Source organism: Peromyscus californicus, unplaced genomic scaffold (assembly GCF_007827085.1).
Source record: "Peromyscus californicus insignis strain IS unplaced genomic scaffold, ASM782708v3 Scaffold_7__1_contigs__length_154581171, whole genome shotgun sequence".
In the NCBI taxonomy this organism is placed as follows: domain Eukaryota; kingdom Metazoa; phylum Chordata; class Mammalia; order Rodentia; family Cricetidae; genus Peromyscus; species Peromyscus californicus.
In genome coordinates, this window is record NW_026294595.1 from 69,027,208 (window position 1) to 69,040,007 (window position 12,800).

Here is a 12,800-nt window from a genome sequence, read left to right on the forward strand (position 1 = left end):
AGGGTGTGGGTAAAGAAGGAGACTTCAACGACCCATTGCTCCCGACTGTGTCCTCAAAGTCACTGTTCCTCAAGCTGGCTCCTTGTCCCAGGCCAGCCCATGTGTCTCATCCTACCTTTTCTCCTGTTTGGAGCCCAGGCCCTTCTAGCTGTGGTGCCAGGCCTTGCCCACTAGGCTCAGGGCAAGGAGCTGGATGAAGCTTCTCGAATGAATGGCCCATGATGTAGGCTAATCAGAGGGGCTGGTAGCCTACTATGACACACAGCATGCCCAGACTGGGTTTGTCCTCTCCCACCACCTGATCATGTGACACCTGTCATTGGGTTGGATATAAATTCTAGAATATCAGGTGGTTCAGGAGAGGGGACCCATAAGCACCCCTGGGTGAGGACTTCTGGAAATACTCCCACAGAAGGAGACTGCACTGGGCTGAGTTGCTCTGGCCCCTGGCCCCTCCCTGAGGTGCAGGTCATGTTTAGGCTTGTGGGACAGCTAGTTCTAAGAGACTCTTGGGGGGAGGCAGGGGTCACTCTGCAGCCCCTGTGCTCGGTGGGTAGTGAGGGCAGCAGGGTGGGAAGCTGAGTGGTACATACGTGTTCCCTGAAGATGAAGGCCAGGATGGCTGCTGAGAGCTCTACCAGGAAGATGACCAGGATAAACAGGAAAAACTGCAGAGAGAAGGCGGCCGTGAGGCCCACGTGGGCACCATTTTACCACGCACCCTTCTGTGATAGAGGAGTGCACTCATCCTGTAAGGCAGACCTTTGCTGCCATAAATCACCGTCCTCATAACAAACACGCCAAGGATCTACCCTTGGAGGCACAGAGTTGCAATAAAACGTATGAGCAACACGGGCAGATAAATCTGTCTTCCGAGCACATGGTCACTGGGAGAAGTGGCTTTGTAGAGTGTACAATCTGAGCAGCCCTACCTGGGGGCCCTGGGAGGAGGCTGCTGCTGGAATTTGCTTGGGCTCCCTTTGGGGATATTTCCCTCTATGAATTGTCCAAGCTGTGGGATCCTGAATTTTTGGGGATTCCAGGCTGGGTCCCCTGCCCTGTTAACCTGAAGGCCACTTTTTTCCCTGCCCCAGTGTCTCTGGTTGCCATGGAAATAGGGAGGCCATGCTCTCTTTAGTGGAAGCAGGAAGCCATGTAATCTTCAGCTGAAACGCAGGCGTGAGATGGTCAGCAAGGTGGTGGGACTCCCAGAAAGTCCAGGGGAGGGGAGTTTGATGTCCAACACAGAGCCCTGTCTGCTCCACTCACTAAATCCCTGTGTTCCACAGATTAACCAGGGTGCTCTGGTGTGGAGCCCTCCCATGTTGGGTGGTCTCTTGTTAAGCTCCAGCCTCACCCCTGAGAGGCTTTCCTGACTTCTCCCAGTGGGCCCTCTCCACATCACAGCATCGAGCAGAGGCACCCCAGCAGGCACCCCAGGACTTTGCCGCCAGCTGCAGTCTGCCTCCCTCCAGCACCTGAGAGGCCTCACAAATGAACAAATGATCATGCCGACCCTGTGATACATTATGTGTCTCAGGCACCGGTCCTCACCAACACTGTTCTGGACTTGGCTCAAAAAATAGGAAGAAGCGCTTTGGCCTGCCTTCTTCAGTACACTTACAAACTCCATCCTCACCCCTGCTGGAGCCACCAGCAGGGGACCCACTGCGAGCACACCCGGGCTGGTCCCTATGTCCCATCCTCCTGGCCACACTCAGGCTGCTCAGCCTGTATGGGTTGTACTGGACCAGAAGGAGATGAGGGTGTTGGGCTTAGCTTGAGGAAATCTAGGGTCCCTCTTTCCTAATAATACGGGACGGGTAATGAAGATGGATGATATAATGGAGTGAAGATGTCCCCACGCCATGGAAGTGTCCCCAGGCCATTTGGATGAGCTGTAGAACCTGCCTCTTGCTCAGAACTCAGTCACTTGGCTGTGATGAGTGATGCCCTCATCACTTGGATGCCCTGGGCCATGGTGGATGGCTCTGAGGGATTTTCTCTCATCATTTTCTTTTTCCATCAGAAACCTGTCACTTCGTCCTCATCCTGGGAGACCCAAGTCATTTTCCCACTATGGCTTTTCTGCTCCAACACAGCTTCCCCAGAGAGGTCCCAAACTGTTGAGCATGGGCCACTTTGGGAAGAATGAAGGACAGCTGTCAGACTGACAGGCCCCTAGACCATTGCATAGTCTGCTAATGCAATGTCTGAAGAGAGGAGGCTTGTCTCAGACTATCCACAACGGGACCATCTCCCTGGCCCATTGCTCTGCCGAGGGAGCAACCTGTGGGCTCTCTGCATCCCCCATGGCTGTGCACACCACTGTTTCAGCAGGCGGACGGGCAGACACTCAGGTTCAAGCTGCCTCTGACCTCGGACTCAGGCCCTGGCCCCAGTCTTTCCCATGGCTCTTCTCTATCGCTTTCTCTGGTCCGAGGAAGCTGGGGCTGCCGAGGTGATGACTGGCCCCAAGGTGTGAAGACTGAAAAGCCCCAGGCCACCCCTCTCCTGCTTGGGGCTTCTGGCTGCCTCCGTGCTAAGAGAAGGTCTGCAGGCCGGGGGAAGCATGGCAGGTGAGTAGCAGCCTTGCTGGAGACAGTGTGGGGCAGCCTGGCACATCCAGGCTGACTCCAGCCGGAAACCCAGCAGTCCTCAAAGACTGGGGGAGTCTTGGGCTGAGGACAGGGAACAGTGTGAAATAGGCCAGAAAGCTTCCAAGGCGTGGGGCAGGACCCTGGCCGCTGCTCCCCAGTCTTTTCTGTACCCTTTGGCCTGGCTTCCGTGAGTCTGGCTATGCCTGGGCAGAGCAGCCACTGAGAGAGTGTCTTTTTGCAGCCTCCCCACCCTCCACCCTGGCAGAGATCTGGCACTTCCGTTGGGCTGGTCATCCGCTCTACTCGACGTGGGCTCCCCAGGGCTCCTCCCCACGCTGTGTCCTCCCTGATGGTGGGCAGGTCCTCTGGCTGTTGACCCCACAGGGAAGCTCCCAAGGCTGGCGGTGTCCAGGAGTCACAAATTATGGCTGGCCCGTGCCCATGCGTGATCGCTTTGCAGTCTCCGTGAGATTGTAGGTGGTGAGCTTTGCTTGAGAGCAACCTTGCTGATCTGCCGGGAAGACCACCGAGAACCACCGGAAGCCTGGGCACCATCTAGGAAAACAGCGGCCGCCACGTCCTTTGCTCCCACCACCTCAGTGCAGCATGCCACTCGTGGCGGTCTCCTTTCTGGAGCTTGGGGGAGGGGCAAGTGCCCTGGGCAGCAACCCTCCGTTTTGCTGCTGGACTGTGGCTCTAAGAGGAGGTGGTGTTGATGCCATTTGGAGGTGACTGCAGGTGATGGTACTGCAGCTTTGGGGTGACAACAGGAGCTTTCAGTTCTTAAGAGTTGTGAATGGCCAGCACTGATGCTTTTTATTTCCCATGGATCAGGTCAGGAGCAGAGCTAAGCAAGATGCACCTTTTCCCAGTGGATTGTGAACACAGAATGACAGCTGGGAAGATCTGGTTATCCCCATTTTATATATGAAGAGTCTTAGGTTCAGAGAGGTTAAGCAGCCAGCCCTGGGATGCACAGCCAAACATCAAAGCTTAAACTCTCACTAACACCTCTGATCTGCCTCCTCCTTGGGCCCCCATCCCAAGCTTCCATTGAGCGCCTGCTCTGAGATACTCTGGGCATGGACAAGCCAACACACACAAGGAAGACACAGGCTCACCCGGGGGTGGGCTGCACAGAGCTGAAGCCTTAGGAGAGATGCCAAGAAGAAATGTGGCAAATCTTGGCCCTGGGAAAGGGAAAGAGAAGCCTGCCCAGAGGCCGGGAGCTGGGAGCTCCCACCCAGTGCAGATCTGCCCTGCACAGGGTGTGAGTTTCAAAGTTCAGGTTGCAATACCTACACCAGACACAATGCTGTTTTCGCCCTCCTGGGACTCCTCCAGTCAAGTGACTTCTTCCTGCTCACACAGCTTCCTGCTGCTTGGGACTTTCCCCAGGGGGCACAGGATGCCCTCCCAGGGGATTCCCACCCTTTGATTACTACCTCTGTTGAGGACAGCAGAGCCTGGGTGCTCTTACCCATGGGGAATGTTCTGGTTCTCCTTTCTAATAAACTGTTTCCACACAGTACAGCTCATGTAACTGTTCAATATACTCACTCACTCTCTGCTTCTTCCCTCTCTTTCCCCTCCCCACCCTTGTTAGAATTAAAGATACTCTTTAGGTAAGTTGGATATAGGGCTCCTTGTGACATTCAGAGGTGACACACAGGAAATGGCCAGGACAGACTATCAGTCGAGCTGGTGTTGGGGGACACTGACCCACACATGTGCTGTCATCGTTAGCTAGGTTAGCCATTAGGTGACTGGTCACAGGGCCAATTATCCTCAGACGAAGGCCCCAGAACCAGTCAGGGCTTGCTCCATGTCCAGGTCTTATTGCCACAAACCTTGGAGCCAGGGTCCTGGGATAGCTAAAGCCGTATTCTGTTTGTCCTGTCCAGACAGCCAGGCTAAGGAGGAAGTCAAAAGCCTCCAGGGAGCCCCAGATGCCACCAGGGTCTGACTCAGAGGTCCTCTTCTACAGGAGCAACCACATAGCCAGCTTCAATTTGAGAAAGAGAACTGGTTGGAACCTTTCCGAAAACCTTCCAGAAGGGGCTGTAGCTCAGTAGGCAGAAGGCTTGCCTAGGATATCTAGTCCTGGGCTGGGTCACTAGTAGTGCACAAACTGGGCGTGGGGGCACCTGTAATCCCGGTGTTTTGGGGGGGGGCGAGGCTGGAGGATCAGAAGTTCAAGATCATTATTCTCGCCCCCATGGCAGCCTGGGCTTACATGAGGCCCTGTCTTGGAAAAACAGAAAAGCTTCTCAAATCATCAATGCCCCTCAATCCCACCCCACCACATACATGCTACCTGTACATGTGTTTGCACACAATTCACACACTACTACATAACCCACCAAACACAACACAGGTACACACATCATATACATATAGCAAAACACATATGCACGCGTAATATGTACACATGCACCTGTAATAAGCTATTCAGGGTACCACATACCACACATGTACACACAACACACTTAGAACACACACACACACACACACACACACACACACACACACACACACGCCCACAGCTCTAGCGCTCTTGCACATGATTTTGGCCTGTCCAGATCTATTCTGGGTTGGGGCTGAACGGCGCTGGTTTGGATGGCAGCAGTCTGAGTATTCTGCCTTGCTTCTGATCCACACTGACTTTAGGCTTGTGTGAACCGTTGGAGCGGGGTGAGCAGGGAACAGAGAGAGGCGGAGTGATAGGGAGGGAGATAAAAGGGAGCAGGAAGAGAAACTGAGAGATGGCAGAACCTGAGAGGGCAGAGGAGGGGCTGATATATGAGCAGGACCAAGTGGAGACAGAGGGGGTCAGCGAGGAGGGGACCCGGCTGGGACAGCTCTTAGCTGTCCTAAGGGGACTAGTCTGATCCAGCCTGTCCCCAGCTCTCAGCCTTCTCCTCAGACTTCACCAAAGACAAATGCCCCATTCTCCTCTCCAGCTGGCAGGGTGCAGGGCACACTTAGCCGAGGCTGGCAACACAGCAGGGCACAGGCTGCTCTCAGCCAAGAGCACAGGCTGCCTTCCGGGCTTGGCTGCTGGGATGGACCCATTAACAGCGATGCATCCCCGGGGACCACGGCGAGGAGGGGATGCATCCTGCTTTCCGGATCCCGTTTCTTTCCCCCCTCTCTCTTTTATTGAGACAGAACCTAAGACTGTAGCCCAGGCTGGCCTTGATCTCACGGCAGTCCTGCATTAGCCTCCTCAGTGCTGGGATTACAGGTGTGCACCACCACGCAGGGTTTACAAACCCTCTTTTTATGTGTACATATCTGTATCTGTGTTTTCAGTTAGCATACAAAGCAGCGGGTTTCTTTATGGCATTTTCACACCTCTTTAGTTTTGGTTGCTCCCTCGTCTCCCCATCTCCTCACCTCTTCCTTCTCAGCACCCCCAATCCACCTTTCATATCATATGCATTCTGGTATCTTCCCATTTCCTCCCTTAAAGTCTTTTTTTCCCCTCTCTTGGGCCCCTTGCTAGTTTTCTGGCCTCTACCCAGTGCTTACTCCTACACAAATACACATAAATAAAAATTAGAAGCTTGGATCTGCATGAGAAAGAACATGCGCGATTTGTCTTTCTGAGCCTGAGTTACCCCACTTAATATAATATTTTCCAGTTCCACCCACTTTGCCTGAAAATTTAATAAATTTCATTTTTCTTTATGGCTGAATAAAATTCCATTGTGTATATGCACCACATTTTCATTATCCATTCATCCATTTTCTGACTATTGTGAACAGAGCAACAGTGAACATGGATGTGCAAGCCTCACTGTGGTGTGGTAGCACATGGAACCCTTGGGGCACACGCCTAGGAGTAGCACAGACTGGTCATCACGCACTGAGACCAGGTCCTTCTTAAAGCCCTTGCCTGGCTCCCCAGCTAGAGAGCTGCTACATGCAGGAGCTGACGGATGCGGAAGGGACCATCCACTAGGGGGCGCCCGCAGGTTTCTTTGTCTCTCCTAGTAAAGTTGGCCGTGTTCCGCTCTGAGAAATAAAAGGACCTACAGCTCCCCTGCCGCTCGTGTCACAGGCCATTGCACTTCCTCTCTGGGAGGTGGAGCACACAGCTATGGTAGGAATGAGCCACATGGGGGTGTCTTAATCTGGGAGGAGCCCCAGGCCAGATGTCCTCCTCTAGCAGGCCTGGTGCCACTGTAGCAAAGAGAGTTTCACTACTTGCAAGGCAGTGCCTTTGATCTCAGCACACTTGGCTGTGCCCACGCTGAAGGGATCCCCTGGGGGTCTGAACCGAGTGGCCTGCCCTCCAGGAGTGAGGCACTGGCTAGTGTTTTCTGTCCCGGCTCCTGGGCCTTAGTCCACGGGTCCTCTATGAGGAAGTCCTGCAGCCCACCAGCCAAGGTGGCCCTGTCACTGAATTGCATGCCATCTATGCACAGGGAGCATCTTCAGGTTTGAGGTATGTATGTATTCATCCCTAAGCAGGAACCCTGCAGCAAAAGCTGAGTTCAACGTTGAAATTCTCTTGGCCCCAGGCCCACAGGAGCTCCTGGGAGAGCACCCCATCCACCAAGACCAGGACAGCAAGCCCACCTCACCACAGCCCAGAGGAGTCCAGAGAAAAATCATCTGCTGCTGCCTGATCTGCAGAGAGTCAGCCTCCAGCATAGGTAGTCGGTCCCTCGACACTCAAAGATGCTGAGGCTGAGAGGGTAAGAAACCAGACGGGCAGCACAGAGCAGGGTACACACTCACACCCAGGCTTGCCTCCTGCCTAGCACATCCTCCCTCGGTGGCTAGGTCACCTCTCACAGCTTGGGCATGATGGAGGGGACAGTTACTCCGGGTCCCTGACCCATCTCTAGCACCAAGGGAACTACAAGGGTACCCCAAAGCAGGAGTAGAAGGTTGTGATGGTTAACATGGACTGTCAACTTGGCAGGGTCTAGAGTTACCTAGGCGACAAGCCTCTGGCCACGTCTGTGAGGAAGTTTCTAGGTTGGGTTAACCGCAGAGGGAAGATGTGCCCTATACATGGGCATTACCACCCCATAGGCTGGGATCCCAGAACGAATAAAAACCAGAAGGTGAGTTGAGCACCAGCATGCATCTCTCTCTGCTTCCTGACTACAGAGACCATGTGACCAGCTGCCTCAAGCTCCTGCCACCATGCCTTTCCCCCCTTGATAGATTGCACCTCCAAACTGAGCCAGAAGAAACCGTTCCTTTCCTAAGACGCTTTTGCCCGGCCATTTGTCATAGCGAGGAGAAAAGTAACAAATAGAAAGAATTAACAAGCAGCTTCGGAAAGCATTCCATCTCCACTCCGGAAGTGGAGAGCTGCAGTTGTGATCTGCCTACAGCCAGCTTGGCTTCGTTACTAAGGGTTTATAGATCAGGGCTTTTGGAGGAAGGAAACCATCCTAGCCAATACCAATGCCCGCAGTGGACGGTACCCTGAGACGCCTGGCTGTTTCGACTCAAGAGGCCGAGGCCTCTTCAAGAACCATGAGCAGAGGCCCCACGCAAACAGCGGGCTTAGGATCTGGGGCAGCAAAGCTCGGGGACGGCCTTGTTCCTGGGGAGCAGTATCACTCAGCTCAGACCCCAGGGGGACTTCTTGAGCATGAACACAGTCAAGTGTGTTGTGGCCAAGGGCACTGGCTTGACTTTCGGGGGTGGGGGTTGGGGGTAGGGAAGCCAGGAGAAGTCAACTCCCAGAGGCATGGTGAGAAGTCCCAGGGCAGCACAGGGTCACTCTGTGTTGGGATGGCAAGGAGTTAGATCTGGGGAGAGGAGGGAGACTGACTTAAGAGGTAGCTAAGAATCTTCAAATGCTAGCGCTCCACCAAGCAGTCCTCAAGCTGCTGTCACTGCTCAGCCACGAAGGGACCAGAACAGTCTATTGGTCACAAAGTTAAAATGTAAACCAACGGCAGTGAGTACTGTTACCAACGCCCAAAGGGAAGAGGTATGTTTGTGACGGTACAGTTAGCTATCTCCTATCCTTAAACCGCCATCTTGGGTTTGGGGCTACTCAGAACAGACCTTACCAGACTCAAAGTTAAACTAACAGAACATAGTTATTTTTTCCATGGTTGGTCTAAGGAGATGGAGAGGAGTTTTCATGTCAAAAAGCTCAGGTATTGTCCTGAGCAGAACTCAGTTTTCACGCCCACCTCAAAGGCCTCACTGGACCAAGATTTGAGGAACCAGGTTCTTTGCTCTCTCACACAGACTCATCTCAACCCTCCAAAGCGTGTCTTCCTACCTCTGTCAAATTCAAAGCTCTCTCAACCTTCCTTCTGGTCTCTGCTTCATGTTTCTGGAAAGGTGCTCTGGGAGTGTCCCTGACCTTAGCCTCCTCACCCAAGGGTGAGACGACAGTCCAGGGCTTCCGTGACAACCTCTGCACCAACCCCTGAAGGGCTGTGGGTAAGTAGCAGGACATCTCAGGGCTTCCAGATCACTGACCACAATCAGTGGGCTGGAGATTGAACCCAGGACTCTGTGCGTGGCATGTAGGTTCTCTACCACTGCGTTACATCCCCAGATCTCAGGACTCACTGGCCTTCCTGCTGACAGCCACAGAGGTGGGAAGAACTTTTTAATTTCTGAAACCAGGATGGGCTTGGGAGTCAGCAGCCCTCTATCCCTCCCATAGCAGCCACAGATAGAGTCGGGGTGAGGGATGGGTCACTCACAAATAGCAGCAGACACCTGTTCTCTCGGACAGCCCCACAGCAGCCCAGGAAGCCCAGAAGAAACAGTAGGCCACCCATGGCCAGGACGATGTAGGCGCCGGTGGTCAGCAGGGGGTTGGTAGCCACAATCTCCCGGAAGCCAGTGGGATCCACGAGGACCCAGATGCCAACGCCCAGCAGGCAGGCTCCTCCCAGCTGTCCATAGGCGGGCACGGAGAAAAGAGGACAGACAGACAGTGAGGTTAGACGTTCCTTCCACACCCTCCCCTCAGTGAGGCCCGGGCCTGAAGTGCTGAGACATGCAGGGTTAGGCAGGATCTCAACATGCTGAGCCTGAGTCTCCACAGCTCACAGGCCATTTTGAGTCTCCGTGGGACTCAACGTGGCCTGTGGTTCCTTGGCCTTCAGCATAGCTCATACCCTCTCAATTTATTTTCTGACCTGTGTGTCACCTCAGGCTGTGAAGGACTGTGCCACAGAGGGTTTATTTGTGACTTTCATATGCTTCTTAAAATGTCACAGCTCCAAGCTTAGGCGGTTTCCACACTGTGGCCCAGAGGAGGCCATTGACTTGCAAAAGGTCACCTCTCAAGTTCACGGCAGAGTCAAGGCTGCAGCCTAGATCTCCCTGACACTGAGCAAGCTCTGAGGGCGATGCTAAGATCACAGTGGCCACACTAGCGGCAGGGTTTGCCCAATGAACTCCCATTTTTTGTTGTTTTGTTTTGTTTTTTGAGACATACACACAGGTGTGTGTATGTAGGTTTGGCTGTCCTGGAACTCACTCTATAGACCAGGTTGGTCTTGAAGTCACAGAGATCCAGCTGCCTCAGCTCTCAAGTGCTGGGATTCAAAGCGTGCGTCACCACTGCCTGGCTGAACTCCCAAAGCCTCTCACTGATGTCTTTGCATGGCCCATCTCTCTCTCCATGCCTTGCTCATCTTGGGAGAGAAGCGGCTTAAGCTGGAGCAGGGGTTGTGTCTTATGTGTATTAGCTGTGTGACTTTAAGTAAAGTGGCTGACTTTTCTGAGCCTTGGCACCCTCATGGTTAACTAGCAGCTTGAATTTCCACCTCCCACATCAGAGCAGTCACAACAGATTTCAGCAGTCAGGACATTCCATTTCTCTTGAGTATGGACAATATTGGAAGTGGGTCTGCTCTGTGTGGAACTGGGTTGACATTGAATCTGGGGGCTAACAGGGCCTGATGTTCCCGTTGGCACAGGTGAAGAACAGCAGGTAGGTTGGGGCGGGGGGTCACTGCCGCCTCTGGCTTACTCAGCAGGCCTGTAAGCTGTGGACAGAGCTGAAAGGCTGGGTAAAAGCCACTGGCAGGTGCATCAGGCGGGGTGGGTGGAGAGACTAGAGGAGAAGAGGGCAGGCCGGAGGAGAGGCCAGAGCCGATTGCTGTACCCTAACTTTTGCCTCAGTTTCCCCACAAATCCTCCAGGAAGGTCTGCTCCTCTCATCATTCTGGGTGGCTTTGGAGTTTAATAGTCGTCTGCTGAGAGCTGACAAGGAGGGTCCAGGCATGGGAAAAATGGGCTGGGGTCCCCAGCTAGGAGAATGCCACTTTGTCTATAGGCTGCCTAGTTCCAAGGTCTGGGAGTGGGTTCCAAGGAAACACAAGATGTGAAATGGAACAGGCAGAAATGCAGACAGCCTGCCACTGCTAGCAAAGGGACTATTCTTCCAGGACTGTCCCCAGGGGCCAGTGGTGGTGCCTGAGCTAGAGAGCCAGGGTTGGTCAGGGAAGCCCGTGGAGGCCCAAGAAGTGGAGGGTGGGGCTCTGCTACTGGAAGGGGCTGCGGGCCTCAGTAGGGAATTGGGTGGGCTGCTAGCATGGAAGAGGCTTCCTGATGCCAGGGCCTCTGCCCCTTCACACCCAGCCCATGGTTTGGAGGGAGATGGACTGACTTGTGCTGTGCGGGCCACATTCTAGTCAGCTTGTTCATTATCTTGCTAAATTTAAAAAAAAAAACCTGTTTTAGTGAGTCATTAAGAGATGAAGATGTCAGCCAGGCGGTGGTGGCGCACGCCTTTAATGCCAGCACTCAGGAGGCAGAGGCAGGCAGATCTCTAAGTTCAAGACCAGCCTGGTCCAGGACATCCAGGCCTACACAGAGAAACTCTGTCTTGAAAAACAAAACAAACAAACAAAAAAGGAGAGATGAAGATGTTGAGATTCGGAGTGATGAAATGTGTTTCCAAGCCGCAGAGCTGGGGTGCCAAGGCAGGCTCCTCTGAGAAGCTTCCAGGTACACAGATGGCTGCAAGCCTGGCTAGATCATCTTGGGGGGCATGGTAAGAAGACGCGCGTGCGTGCGTGCGTGCGTGCGTGCGTGTGTGTGTGTGTGTGTGTGTGTGTGTGTGTGCATGTGGAGGAGAAAAGTCAACCCTAGATGTTGTTCCCCAGGAGCCAGCCACACTTTTTGGGACAGTGTTAGGTTAGGCCAAGTCCCGGGGATGTCTCCCAGAGCTGGAGTTACGAGCATGTACCTTCACATTTGGCTTTTTGTGTGGGTTCTAGGGACTGAACTCGGGTTGTCAATGAGCCATCTCCCTAGTCCCTCTAGCCTGTCCTTTGCCAGAGGCCGTCCCGTCTCAGGGCCTGGTTGAAATGTCTGCTGTGATGGGAACAGAGGTGGGGACTCAGGAAAAGGGCAGTCAATGTCAGGCCTTCCCGGAAGCCCACTGGTCAGGTTCATCTAGCTGTGGGTACTTAGCTTCCTGTGGCCATTTTAGGGAGGAGGCTAGGCTTGTCAGCAGCAGAGACCAGAGACCCAGGGGAGGCCCAGGGGAGACCCAGGGAGACCCAGGGGAGACCCAGGGGAGACCCAGGGGAGACCCAGGGGAGACCCGGGGAGACCCAGGCGCACTTACAAATACGAAGAAGTTGAAAACGAACATCAGATACTTCATGCAGCTCAGACAGTCGCCCTCCATGGTGTTCCGTCTAGAAAACACAAGGTCACTCAATTCCTCACCTGGAGACACCCAGACAGACTCCTCCAGCTGGAGCCCAGCCCGGCCCCTCCCAGGAGCCCCGGTCCCAACTCCTCTCTCAAGGGCGAAGATTGGCTCCTTGTTGGGTCAGCACTGGGTAAGGACAGCCAGAACTTTAATCTGGCACTTTAATTCTTATTCTCTAGTTCCCTGGCTCTGGTCTGCCACCGTCCTCTGAAGTGCATGCCACACACCACACCACACACAGACACACATTCACACTCCATATGTTTTACACTATATATGTACATATATAACACATACACACACACTATTACACTTCATATATTACGTACACATACACACACAATTACACTCCATATATCACATACACACTACACACACACTATTACATTCCATATATTATGTACACACACTACACACACACACACATACTATTACACTCCATATAATACATATACACACTACACACACACATACACACACTATTACACTCCATATATCATGTACACACTACACACACACTATTATAC

General features: G+C 53.4%; 1 protein-coding gene across 2 annotated transcripts in view; it reads right to left on the minus strand.

The window, feature by feature from the left end:
- Tspan18 (tetraspanin 18) overlaps positions 1 to 12,800 on the minus strand; it is a 139,869-nt gene that overhangs the window by 7,769 nt on the left and 119,300 nt on the right. For both annotated transcript variants that reach the window (XM_052724480.1, XM_052724479.1), the window contains 3 exons: positions 12,184 to 12,256; positions 9,299 to 9,493; positions 594 to 668 (listed from right to left, as the gene is read on the minus strand). In XM_052724480.1, coding sequence (XP_052580440.1) covers positions 594 to 668; positions 9,299 to 9,493; positions 12,184 to 12,246 — 333 coding nt within the window. In that variant the 5' untranslated portion in view covers positions 12,247 to 12,256. The remainder of the gene's footprint in view (positions 1 to 593; positions 669 to 9,298; positions 9,494 to 12,183; positions 12,257 to 12,800) is intronic.